The 12,255-nt window shown below is 44.8% G+C and overlaps 1 protein-coding gene across 1 annotated transcript in view; it reads left to right on the plus strand.

Annotated features, from left to right (window-relative positions):
* Window positions 1–12,255, plus strand: part of KIF5C (kinesin family member 5C) — a 204,958-nt gene that overhangs the window by 134,884 nt on the left and 57,819 nt on the right. The window contains exon 11 of the mRNA XM_006880763.1: window positions 1,272–1,420. Within this exon, the coding sequence (XP_006880825.1) occupies window positions 1,272–1,420 (149 nt within the window). The remainder of the gene's footprint in view (window positions 1–1,271; window positions 1,421–12,255) is intronic.

The raw sequence follows: 12,255 nt of genomic DNA on the forward strand, positions 1-12,255 counted from the left end.
TCAAGTAGTGACCAGACCTTTATTGAGCTGTCTGAGAGGGATGCCCAGGGAAGGCAAGAGTGGCAAGGATAGAATGGTGCACAAGCAGGTTATGGGGGCTCCTTTTTAAGGATGGTAGTTTGCAGGGAAACTGAGGGTAGAGGCCTTATCTGGATATGGCCAGCCCAGGGCTAGGTGTTTCCGGACAGTTGGGGGATCCAAGAACAATGATTCTTCCTCCAATCTGAAATGGTAGGTCCTTCATGGTTGCGTGTCTGCAGGAAGTTGCGCTTATAACCCAAAGGCAGTGCCTTTCTGGTGATGCAAATCCACCAGTGGCTCTGCGGGAGAAAGATGGGCCCTCTACAATTTACAGCCTCTGAAACCCTGTCAGAGAGTCAGCTTTGACTCGGTTCCAACTCAATGGCCATGAGTTAACTTCTGCATGGTGACACTTGTCAGGGAGGGGGCATGTGCCCAGCAGGGAGCTGTGGTTTCCTGAGGTCTCCTCACTTTTTATGTGACCCTTTGCACGTGCTGGCATGCGTTCAGTGTTATCAGTGATGATTCTGGGTACCAGATCTGCGTTAGAGAGAAGATTGACTGTGTGTATCCTTTCCATCTGTGTAGTATTAATATGTGAAAATGCAGGCTCCAGGTGGATAGAGACCAGGTCTTATTTGACTGGGTACATTCCCAATTCTGATAATAGTGATAATGAGTGAGTCATAAACGTTTATTGAATGAAAAAGCAGCTGTATTTAGAAAGATGATCTGGCAGTGGTATGCAGGAGGTATTAAAAGAGGATGTAGTGGAAAAACCATGTATTTGAATTTTATAAATAAACTAGTATAATAAAAAGAGAGGGTGTTGAAAAATTCAGATTTGGGAATATACACTAAAGTGGTAGGAGGAGTCAAGAAAAAGGAAACACTGAGAAATAATAAAGTGAAAAGTCCCTTGGATTTAAAGATTGGTGGGCTCTGTGGGAGAAAAGGGATGTGTGAATTTGAAGAGTGAATTTGTAGCCTCAAAGGGTGATGCCATTCATCAAAAAAACACATCGTATCAGGAAAAAAAAAAAAAGAGTGGTATCATTCATACATCCCGGTAGGTAAGTTGCAAGATCCTTGGGCTCCCAGGATTCCAAACCTTTCCTCTTATCCCAGCCTTTTGAAATGAAAGGAATTTGAGACTTTATTGTATTCATGATCCAACTAATACCCTACTTCTCAGACCTAATGCTGAGGACCTAATGCTCAGAATGAATCCCTTCATGTTTTAATCCCAGAGCGAAGACCATCAAGAACACAGTCTCTGTGAATCTCGAACTGACAGCGGAGGAATGGAAGAAGAAATACGAGAAGGAGAAAGACAAAAACAAGACTTTGAAAAATGTTATCCAGCATCTGGAGTTGGAGCTGAACAGGTGGAGAAATGGTAAGAGAGAAGGAGGAGAAAGAATGTGACAGAACTAGATTCTGTCCTTTTTCCTGGGGCTGTTGTGAGGGCAGGAGGGGACGGAGGTGAAGAGCCTGCTCCTTCTTGTTCCCTAGTTCACTGTCACTGTGGCCATGGGACAGTGGGCAGGGTCTCCTTAATCTCGACCTGGTGAGCCGCTTATTAGCGTATTTTGCGCTTTGGTAGCCGTAGTCTAAGTGCCTGGGATGCCTGGGATGGTTTAAAACTTTAAAAAATAATTATTTTCTTTTTAAATTTTAGCATTGATTTGGGCTAAGTCACTTCCCGCAAATATTTTCATTTTGCCTTGTTTATTGACATCTCTCTCATGCCCAGCTTTTTCAAAGCCAAAAGTAGAGGGTTACTGACGCAACTTCCTGTGAAAATGGTCTTAAAGGCTTGTTTCGTGACTTGTTGATTTTTCCCACCTTGCACGTTCTCATTTCTGGGGGGTGGGGGAGGGCAGGGGGGAATACCTCTTGAGAGCTGACATGTGGTGGGTGGATGTGTTGTGGGGAAGGTGCTGAAGAGGGTTTTCCAGATCCTTGTGCAGAGGAGCGTTTCAGTGATTTTAATGTTATCGTGGAGATCTGAGGGAAGAAGTCTTTGTTATTGAAATGATGGGTGTGTGTGTGTGTGTGTGTGTGTGTGTGTGTGTGGTGAGCAGTTGGAAGTCATTCTTCAGAGTCCCTGCTGTCTGGTTCAGTCTTCCTCTCTCAGGTGAGGCAAACCTGAGCCTTGAGGAAGTATGGGAGCCTGGGGCTCTTGTGCAGGAAGGTAGTGCTGTTTGTAGCTGCAGACTTCACAGCAGATTGCCTTCTGATTATATATTTGCCACTGCTTTCCCCCGCCCCCCCTAGGATGGATGGGGTGTCAATGAGCTACTGTTTAATTGAAAAAATAATTACGTGGCTAATGAGGATTTAAGAGAGCTACAAAAAATGACCCAGTAGCCTAAATAGCACGATTCCTTTCTTTTGAGAAGAATTTCTTGCTGCACATGTGTTTTGAAAGCTGCTAGAATGACTGAATAATTCAGCACCTGGGGCGGGAGGATGGGGCTTTGCTATTTGACAGGAGCAGGAGAGCAGGCAGGGCGCTTGGCGCAGCGCGTGGCTGAATGTAGTTTTGTTCTATTTCAGGGACCCTCTGGGTCAGCACTCTGCTGGGTGACTGGGACATTCAACAAAGCCTTTTGATGAAGGGTGGGGGAATGAATGACCTTAGAAACAATGGAGAGCTGGCAACTAACCTTGTTTTTTCCCTCATCTCTTGCCAACTCTAACTCTCCAATTCTCCATCTCATCAAATGCTACTGTCTGGGGTCTGCCGACTGTCCTGTTGGCCTAACTCACCCTAGTGCTAGCATCTGTTTTGGACACTAGGAGGAGTGGTGTCCACTTCCATAATAGCTTGCCTCTGGAAACCCTATGAACCTGGAGAGAGGATGAAAGGCACCCAAGCGTCAAGGACTCTCCTTCATAGGGTTGCTATGAGTCGCCTGCTACTCGACGACACTTAACAACAACAACAACAACAACATCACCATTTTAAGTGTTTTTCCTGCTCCGGGTCCCTTCAGGGTGAGATCCCATATAAGCTCTTCTTTCTGTGTGTGTTGTTGAGTGGATTCTCACTGCTGCTGTTGTTAAGTGCTGGGTACGACTCATAACAACAACAATGTATGTGAATCCTCTTATCCTACACCATCCATCCTCACTATCTCTGACACACTGGAGACCATTGCTGCAGTCATTATGTCAGTCTACCTGGTAGAGGGTCTTTTGTCATCCCCCTGCCTTTCCAATCATGATGTCTCTCTCCTAGCAACCTGCCTGGCTCTATATAATAGAGAAGGCCTACCCCAGAGAATTTCCTCACAACATCAAGAAGAAAAAGTTCCTCACTACAAGCCCAACAGTCAACATCATGATAGATGGAGAAAAGATTGAAGCTGTCAATGATTTCATCTTGCTTGGATCAACAGTCAACACCCAGGTATCAGCAGTCAGGAAATCAGGAGACATATTGCACTGGGCAAATCTGCTGTCAGGGATCCTCTCAAAAATACTGAAGAGCAATGATGTCAATTTGAAGACTAAGGTATGCCTGATTCAGGCCATGTTCTTTTCAGTCACCTCCTACACATCAGAGATCTGGACAATGAATAAAGTTGACAGAAGGAGAATTGATATCTTTGAGTTTTGGTGTTGGAGAAGAGCACCAAATAAACCCATGGACTGTCAAAAGAACAAACAGATATGCCCTGGAAAGGGTACAGCTGGAGTGCTCCTTGGAGATAAGGATGACAAAGCTTCATCTTTCATACTTTGGACATGTCTCTAGGCAAAGTTATCCCTTGGAAAAGGACATCATGCTTGGAAAGATGGAGGGTCAGCGAAGGAGAAGACCCCCAGTCAGATCGATTGACACTATGCCTTCAGCAGTGGACTCTAGTGTGTCAGAGATGAAGATATGATACAGGATAGGGCAGGTGTCAGTATTGTTCATAGGGATGCTTTGAGTTGCTCTGTACTCAACAGTACCTAACAACAACAATCACAGAGGGAGCCCTGATGATGCAATGGTTAAGGACTCAGCTGTTAACAAAATTGTCAGCATTCCAAACTCACCCTGTGGCTCTGTAGGTGAAAAGATTAAAAAATCTAGTCCCATAAAGAGTATACCTAGAAACCCTCTGGGGCAGTTGTCCTCTGCCATAGGGAGTTGCTTTGAGTTAGAATCAACTCAGTGGCGGACTGGCTTTACAGGAACCAATCGGATGGTTTCTCCTTTGGAACAACTGGAGGGGGGTTCAAGCTGCTGACTTTGTGGCTGGCAGCTTAGTGTTGAGCCATTGTGCCATCCTGGAGCCTTATATAATTTGGGGAAACTGACACACAGTTTCTCACACACACATGTTAAATAGTTGTGTCTGACACAAGTGCTAGAGACAATCAGAGAGCGTTTCTGTCCACAGAGATTTACACTCTAAAGGGAGGAGGTAGACTCAGGACTGATCATGCAGATGAATGTTTAATGATAGCCAAGGCTGAACAGCAAGGAGAGAGAGGAGATACTAAGAGAGTTATTATAATAAGGGGCTCTGACCTTGGCAGAGAAGTCAGTGAAGGCTTCCTTGCAAGTGACATAGAGAATAAAGCTTAAAAGAAATAACAGTTGGGAGAAATTGGAGTGTGAGGCGGAAATGGGGTGGGATGGGGTGGTAGAATCTTGTTTACAAGGACCCTCAGGAGTTGGGCAGGAAGGCCAGTGTGGACAGTTGTACAGAAAAGGGTTAGGGCAGTGTGGTAGAGATGTGGGTCCTGGCCCAAAATGGGCTGGAGGGGTTGGTAGGGCCTATATCTTAGTGGGTTCAGCAATCTTTATTCAAGATTTGAGTCATTATCTTGGAAGGTAAGAGAAAGCACTTACAGTTATAAAGTCATGGATCATGTAAAATTTTGCATGTTTGAAGGTTCATTGATTGCATTGGGGAATGGACTAGAGGGATGCTGATGGTTGTTTGGATAGAAACATGACAGTGGAAAGAAAAATGGAAGGATAGGGTCAATGTTCAGGAGGTGAAATCCCCAGGGCTTGGTAATGAGTTGGACATGAGGAAAAGAGAATGTCAAGAATGATTTAATTTTTTTGGCCAGCTGAGTTGGGTGGAGGACAGAACTAATCACCCAGAAACCCTTGAGACAAAGCAGGCTTATAGGGAGGGACATACAGAGGGGCATTTGGGGAGGCTCAGGATTGTTGAGATGAAAATATCAAATTAGGAGTTTAGTCTAAGGGTTAGATTTCAGAAGGAACTGCAAGAGCTCTGCAATAGCCATCAACCAGCCATTGAAGCCCTTTGACCGTACATGGGAGGAATGAGGTTTCCTATGCAGATAAGAGAGAAGAGGGAAGAGACTGGAGGTTCCCTACCCCCGACTGTGACTGAGAAACCAACAGGAGAAGGGGAGCCTCTTCAGAGCTCAGCTTGCTTTTTAAATTAAAGCTCAGATTGTAAATTGATATCTTTCCTGGAGGCAGAATTTCATTGTAAAGAACCCAGGCCAGTGGTGAACATTTCAGCCTAGAAAGACAGTAGTGCAGAGCAGTGATCCTGGTGACTGTGAGGTACAGTCCTTGGACGAGCTGTGACTACTGTGTTATCTCAAGGATGCATCTGTTGATGTGCTTGTATACATCAGATGCATGCAGTGGAACAAACAACACTGAATTGTCTGTTGTCTTCCTAGTCTGTACATTTAATCGTTAAGTAACCCTGTATGGTAGGCACGAATGTCTGTATTTTATAGGCAAATACAAGGAGGTTGACCAAGGTTACAAAACTTGCCTGGGGTTACTCAGTTTCTGGTAGAGCTAGGATCTAAAAAATCTAAAGAATCAGGAATCTGACTCTTAAGCTTATTCTCTGTTTATTTGCACAACCTGCCCTGGTGATCTATGTGTGGGCCTGTTAGATGAGTATGAAACACCCCACACCCAAAGGAAATGAATGAATGGATGAATGTATGGCGCTCTGGTGGCTTAGTGGTGAGGAGCTGCACTGCCACACTAAAGAGGCACATAGTTCAAATCCACTAGCTGCTTCACGAGAGAAAGAAAGACATTCTCTTGTGTGAAAATCCACTAGAAAGTCTCCTATGAGTTGATTCAGACTTGACGTATGCAACATAAATATAAATAGATACACAGATAAATAGATCTCCATGTAAGAAGGGACTGTAGTGGTGGCCTCATGCTTCAGGTGGCTTCTTCTTTGTTGTAGAAGTTAGAAGGGTATGGCTAGTTTGTATAACTAGAGAACTAGGAATTTTATAGGTAGACTAGAAGAGAGGAATTACCTTCTACTTAAATCCTGAGTGGTGGGGCATCACCAGCTTCCTTTTTAAATTTGACATATAAATTGATTCTTAACGCCTGGGAGGCAGCTACTTGGTTTTCACTGCCTCCTGGGAATTTATATTTCCACACTCTCATCTGAACAGCCTGAACGAGGTCGAGGAGCCTTGTCAATCGCGTGCACTCTCCCCTGGGAAAGAGATTTCCTGTGTTGCATGATGTGCTTATAATTTAAAAGGTGGACTGCTGTAATCCAGCTGCTGGGAGAGCAAGAATGAAAGCGTATAGCAGAGAAATGTGTGTGCGCGCTCTTTCCCCCACATGCTGTTATGTAGGATGTGGTAGGAATACCAAGTGTGAGGAAGGTAAAAGAATGGGATGTTGTAATTGCAAAGGTTTTTGTTTTTAGAATTGATGCCTTTGAATTGTGGTGTTAGAGAAGAGTATTGAATAGTCCAAGGACTGCCAAAAGAACATTTTGTTTGTTTGATTTTGGAAGAAGTTCAACCAATGTGCTTCTTAGAGGAAAGGATGGTGACAGTTGATGTCACATACTTTGGACATGTTGTCCAGAGGGACCAATCCTTGGAAGAAGACATCCTGTTGGGAAAGGTGGAGGGTCAGAGAAAGAGAGGAAGACCCTCAATAAAATGGATTGACACAGTGACTGTAACAATGGGCTCAAGCATTGCTGAGATTGTAAGGATGTTGCAGGATAGTAGTTCTGTTGTTCATTGGGTTGCTGCATTGACTTGCTGGCACATTAACAACAAAACAGATTATGTTCCTATGTGGAAAGGAAGTATGTTTGACACAAGTGGAAGGGATGCAACTGTGTCACAGAAGAGGACACGTAAAAGTTGCAAAATACAGCCCTGGTCGTTATGCTCTGTTGTTGCTGATAGGAGTTGTTGAGTAGGCTTCGAGTCATAGTCAACCCCATCCTCAACACACCAACACTCTGCCTGACCTTGTGCCGTGCTCAGAATCTGTGCTTTGCAGTCACAGTGCCAGTCCACTGGTTACACTGGAGCACTCTGGTTACACTTTTTCCAAAATATCTCTTTGTTCTTTTGGCAGACCATGGGATGGTCAGCATTCTTCTCTAAGACCACAACTCAAGGGTGTTGATTCTTCTGTCATTTCTTGTCCAGCTCTCAGGTGCATAGCAGGTGATCGGAAAGACTTTGGCTTGAGTTAGACACACGTGGACCACACATTTTCACCTTGTCCTAACCTGATGGGTTACTTCAGAATGCATACTTAGCAATTTTCTTTCTCAGGCCTTAATAGAACCCTGTTTTTCTGAATAAAAGGCCTGTGACATGTAACATGTATTCTGTTGGTTTTATTTCCATGTAGTTAGTTATAACATCCGGTGACCCCTAGTGTGCAAAGCAGGTCTGCTCCATAGGATTTTAAGTGGGAGCTCTGGGGATGTAGTTCATAGTGATTTCCACTATTAACCCAGAAACAGTGCCCCTCTGCTTGTTCAAACCCACCAGCTGCTCCTTTGAAGAAAGTTAGGCAATCTCCTCCTGTATGATTTGGTAAACCCACAGGGGGATCAGCTGTGAGATAGTTCCTACTCAACAGCCTTGAGTTATAGCTTTCCTCTTGAGGCTCCTGTGTGTGGCTTTGAACCAACCTTTTAGGTTCCTTAACCATTTGTGCCACCCATGTATATACCACAGAGAGCCTTTATCAAATTCTGACATAACTCTAAGGCGAACTAGCTTTGGCCATGCTCATGGTAACTTAAAGGAAGGCCACTCCTTGTTTTTATAAAGGAAGGAATGAGGTGAGCCACCCACTTGCCTGGTTCAGTTTTCTAGTCTGGAAAGCATCATTTGGGTTGTAAGCCAGTGAGGCTGACCAAAGAGGAAATGCACTGAAAGTGTGTGAGTGAGGTGGTGAAGCAGAGGAACTGACAGGCAGGAGATGGGGCTGCTCCGGGGATGTTGGCAGCAGGAGCAAACTGCCAGGCCTCATAAGGGACTGCACCAGAGTAAATCCTCTCCCAGTGTTTTCCCCATTCTTGCGTCGTTACATTGGAGATCCAGCCTCAGGAGAGAAGTAGTACTTGGAAGTGTGTCTTGACTGGGGAAGGATAGGGCATGCTGATATATTATCCTAGGAAGACTGCCTGCAATTGGAATGTGTGTGTGTGGTAATTCCTCTAAGGGAAGTTGGGTGCCATTGTGAGAATGAGGACTGGGTGGGTGAAAAACAACAAATGTCCCTTAAAATCTACTAGTGACATCTTGTGGGCTATAATTGACTGCCAGGCGTCGAATCTTGAGGTTCTGCTTAGTACTTGTGCCTCTTGGAAATTTGTTTCGCCTACAAGCTTAAGGAGCAGAGAGATGGATTGGAGAAGTTGCCAGAAATAGATTTTTTTTTCCCCCTTTTTAAGTTCTATTGCTTTGTTTACTGTGTGTGGAAAGGACATGAACAACCCTCGATGGTGGGTTTAGATTTGGATGGGAGCAGTGTTCAGAATGAGTTATGTTTCTTGGTTCAGTCCCTACCACATCCATCAATAGCACTCTTGAAAGGTGGAGGAAGGAGGGCTGCAAGCATAGCTCCCATGTGCCTCCTGGCCATTCTTTAGAAGTGTTCTCTTCTTCTCTTTGAATCTTGTGCTTAAAATAATAACTTTTTCCAGAATAAGAAGAACCTGGAAATCCAGTGTCAGCATGTCCCGGGAAATGGTTTGAAGCACGATGGATCTGTCTTGGAGAAAGTAAAAACAGGGTATTTCTTCGGGGCCAGGATGGGCATACTTTGGGCATATTACTAGAGAGGAGAGGCAGGCCTTGGAAAAAGCCATTATTCTAGGAAAGGGAGAGGGTCGAAGAAAGAGAAAGACCCTTCACAAGGTAGAGTGACAGAGTGGCCGAAGCAATGGCTGGAGCAATGGCGAGGACAAGGCAGGACAAGGCACGGTTCAGACTTGTTGTTTCCATGGTTACAAGAGTCCTAGGTGACTCAAGACTTGACAGCACATCACAAGGTGTATCTGCAGGGTTTTTAGCTTAATGAAGCATTGAGTGTTTGTATGTCCCCCACATTTTGAAATCCTGCAAAGCTATGGTTTCTTCACAAGAGGAGAAGCCTGGGAAAAATCCCCAGTCTCTAAACCAGATTGGTTCTCTAGGTTTAAAACCTGCCAGGCCAGCAAGGTTGTTTGTGGAAGGAGGCAAATCTAACCCAGTGTGTGATCTGGGACATGATTTGCTGTTTTAGCATTAAACCTGTAGGTGATGCTGCCCCTGGGAGCACCCCCTCTGAATTTCTAATGATGGTTGAAACTCAGAAATTAGCATTTTATTTGAGGTAGCTAATTTGTTTGACCCTCTTGAAGAGCCCAACTGGTGCTGTAATGGAAATACTGACCCTTAGGAGAATCGGGGGTGACCTATTGCGGGCATGAATGTAAAGAAAACATTCAGTCCCAGAGGAGGACCAGTTTATTCGAAAAACGACTCTGGAAGGAATCAGAGGCTGTTTTAAGCCACTTACAGTATTTTTAGGAACTAGGGTGAAAGATGCTATTTGCATGCAAAATAATTCCATAAAGGAATTTTTTTTTTTTACCCTCACATTTATGTAATGACATCTTGTACCCAGCTGTTCGTACCCATCTGGCAACCTTAAGATTTCTTTTTCACTTGATACAGAAATTACCATTCAATCGGCCGCTGGGCCTGTTTAATTGCTGTGACAGGGAAGCACCTCGCTTGCCAGGTCTGTGTGGGCTCTGGCGAGCACTGGGTGACCAGAGAACCCGCCGGCCTTTGAGCTGCAGAGAGAGAGGCAATTACCTCTCTCCTCTCCTGAGGCATTAAGCACTTGGAACTTAGGAAAAGGATAACTAGCTTGTTGCTATTTCATGTGTAAAATTTTAATGAATTACTGGCAGTCTAATGATTTGGTGGCAGTGTTGTTGTGGGGGAGGGAGCCGGAGGAATAAAGGGCTGTTTTTAAAATTTTTTAGCTAATAGCCCTAATGAGAAGTTTTGTTTAGTCTGTCATTCTTGTCTGATGCAATGGATGGATTCCTATGTTTTTTTGGTAGAAACGTTATTTACCCCCTCTGGGGGATTGAATGTTATAATTAAAATGTGCTTGCAAACCTTACAGGTGATGCTCCGAGTGAATGCTCCTGTGTAAACACAAATCTTTTTAGTCCTTAAAGGTAATTACAGCTGACTCTAGTAAATGCCAGGTTGCTTATTTAAAGAAAAGAAAGCTTGCTTGTTGGGGAGGGGAGAGAAGCCTCTTATTCCAGAAAAATCAGATGCTTTTTAAGAGCCATAGAACGTCTTTCCCTATACGTAAGCGGGCATAAAGTGGGAGAAATGTGTTTTTAATCCAAAGGAGGAGGATAAAAATAGGCGCTAGTCTTAATTTGGTGGCCTCTCCCGTCTCCTCCCACCGCTGATTTGGGGGCATTTTTTGTCCTGGGTTTGCAGCTGTCTTTCTTGTTATAATCAGTTATTCCGTAATCACCTTGTGGGGGCTTCTCCGGAGGCTCGGTCCACCGCGGGGCAGGGAATATTCTCGATTAGCGGGGTGAGATTGCCATGGAGACAGATTGCCTGGTGTCAGATCTGGCATGGGGCTGGGAATTTACAGTCCCCAGACGTGTTTGTGAGCTGGACAGCGTGGTTAGTGGGGGGTGCTTCTGGAAGTCATTTTCTCGGTCCTTTGAAGGACAGCGGTGTTTGGGGAAAGCAGCTCCCGTCCCTCTCCGGGCAGGCGCTGCGCCCTTACACAGATGCCTGCTGCTTTTGTTCCCGCGTGGGGCTGCTTTGTTCTTCTCCGTCTGAACGGCTGCTGCAGAAAATAATCCCGACAGCCTGACCTTTTGAATAGAAACTGGCAAGAGCGCGCTGTTTCCATGTAGCTTTGTGGGAGACATGTTGGTGCTTTGATTTAGAGAAGCGCTCATGAGCAATCAGGAAGTCTGCTGTAGGTTTCGAATATTGTTTCAACAATCATAAAAATTAGCCTGAAAGCGATCGCGCGGCTATATTGTGTTTTCTTTCTGGAGGTGAGTGCCAACCTCAGAGGAGGCATTGTGAAGACCCCAGAAACCCTCATCTCCAAATAACTAAAACTAATAATTTCTCTGCAAAGCTTAAGAAAGTTGAGAATTGGCATGGAGAGAAAAAGACAGAAAATGGGCTCTGAAGAAATAACCTTTTGTGCTTTTTTGCATACACTGCCTTCACTAATTTTTAGAACAACTATGACGAAGGCATTATTATTTTCTTAACAGAAAAGCCGAGAAGGCTAAGCAAGAGAGAGGGGCTTGGGAATAATTAGATTTGTTATTTTAGAAAAGAAAGGCCACGTGACTTGGAGATGTTTCTGCATAGTCTGGCTGGTTATTTTCCGAGTGCAGATAGCAGCAGTGCTGGCTGGATTAGGGGATCTCAGGTTTGACACAAATACCCATAGTGCACAGTGACCCCTCATTGGTGGAGAAGGGCAGCTCTAGAAAGACCCTGTAACTTTGGGTAAGAGTGGGTCCCTCTGTGGCCCATGCCCTCCCAAAACAGTGAAACACCCACAGCACAGCTCCCCCGGTCACCCACTCTTGTTACACCACCACCTCTCTGCCCATTAGGGACTCAACAACATAGGAAATGTGTCTCTTGGAGATATTTTTGAGTCTTACCCCTAGACTTGGGGTGATCTGGTCTGTGCATAACCTGCTGTATCCTGGTAGCTCTGTCGCTGAGAGTTACTAAGAATTTCATCTCATCGGACTGGGGCTGAAAGAACAGATGCCTACTGCGCTCGGTTTCACCGGCCCCACATTTTAGAACCTAGAACTGATGAATTAGGAATGCAGTCATGATTTGAGCAGTGGAAAGATGCAGGAGGAGAATGTATTAATGGCAGATTCCTCTAGAGAGGGAACAGAATTGAAGAGGAGG

This window comes from Elephantulus edwardii, unplaced genomic scaffold, assembly GCF_000299155.1.
Source record: "Elephantulus edwardii isolate Elephantulus edwardi_28Jun2011 unplaced genomic scaffold, EleEdw1.0 scaffold00010, whole genome shotgun sequence".
Lineage (NCBI taxonomy): Eukaryota > Metazoa > Chordata > Mammalia > Macroscelidea > Macroscelididae > Elephantulus > Elephantulus edwardii.